We start from the raw sequence: 1,104 nt of genomic DNA, 5'->3' as shown, positions 1-1,104 counted from the left end.
TGCCGGAGGCCAACCTGCTCACCTTCCTTTTCCTTCTGGACCACCTGAAAAGGTAGCCCAGCTCTCCTGTGGCTGCAGGTCCCCAGGCCATGGGGTACCCCTCTGCTACCAGTAGACCTCCAACACCGAGAACCTTTTCCCCTGCCCCCTGTCTGCAGTCACTCACTGCCTTTGGGGACTAGTGTCACTGCCCCCCCCCGCCCCAGCCTCTCATCTTTGCCACCCTCCACGCTTTGCACTGTGGCCTTAACAAAGAGCTCAGAGCTTTGGCCGTGGCCGGCAGTGCACTTGGACCCCCCCTCTTCCCTCCCAGTCACATCATAGAGGAGACCTCCCCACCAGCCCAGAGCTGGCCGTTTGTGCTGGGCTGCCAAGACCCAGCAGTACCAGGGCTGGAGTCAGCTTGCAGCACACCCAGGGTCTAGGTCACTCCTTCCCTGAGGACTCCAGCATGGCCCAGCCCCTCCACCTCTTTGCTGGTGGTGGTGTTGAAACAGCACCTCTGCTTCGGTCCTCCACAGGGTGGCAGAGAAGGAGGCAGTCAATAAGATGTCCCTGCACAACCTCGCCACGGTCTTTGGCCCCACACTGCTCCGGCCCTCCGAGAAGGAGAGCAAGCTCCCTGCCAACCCCAGCCAGCCCATCACCATGACCGACAGCTGGTCCTTGGAGGTCATGTCCCAGGTATGGGAAGACAGGCTCCAGCCCATGTCACCCCAGCCTGACAGAGGTGGCCTCTGCCTGCCCCACCCCCCAGTCCTGCCCATCTTCCTACTTGCATTGTATGTGATGTGGCCGAGATTCAGAGAGAGGGACTTACCTAGGTCAGCACAGATAGGAGTGATGGCGGGGGGCCCAGGCTGCCTCCTGGTCCTGCTGGTGCACCTTGCTGGGGGCTTAAAATCACCTCAAGTGTTCGGGTGTGGTGGCTCATGCCTGTAATCCCAGCACTTTGGGAGCCTGAGGCAGGATATCTGATCCCAAGTGTTTGAGAACAGTCTGGGCAATATAGCAAACCCCTTCTCTAGAAAAAATTAAAAGAAAAATTAGCCAGGCATTGTGGCACACACCTGTAGTCCTAGCTACCTGGGAGGCTGACACAGG

At 59.0% G+C, this 1,104-nt stretch overlaps 1 protein-coding gene across 1 annotated transcript; it reads right to left on the bottom strand.

The window, feature by feature from the left end:
- Nucleotides 1-387: 387 nt before the first annotated feature.
- LOC113220558 lies at nt 388-934 on the bottom strand (the record flags this gene model as incomplete). The annotated part of the gene is given in 5 exon segments (XM_026449889.1): nt 388-501; nt 504-753; nt 755-792; nt 795-846; nt 848-934. Coding segments are annotated over 5 exon segments (541 nt in total), but the record flags the coding sequence as incomplete, so codon positions are not given.
- Nucleotides 935-1,104: the final 170 nt, after the last annotated feature.

Source organism: Piliocolobus tephrosceles, unplaced genomic scaffold (assembly GCF_002776525.5).
Source record: "Piliocolobus tephrosceles isolate RC106 unplaced genomic scaffold, ASM277652v3 unscaffolded_3621, whole genome shotgun sequence".
NCBI classification, from domain to species: Eukaryota; Metazoa; Chordata; class Mammalia; order Primates; family Cercopithecidae; genus Piliocolobus; species Piliocolobus tephrosceles.
Note: the sequence above shows the minus strand (reverse complement) of the source record. Positions and strands in the feature narration are given on the sequence as shown.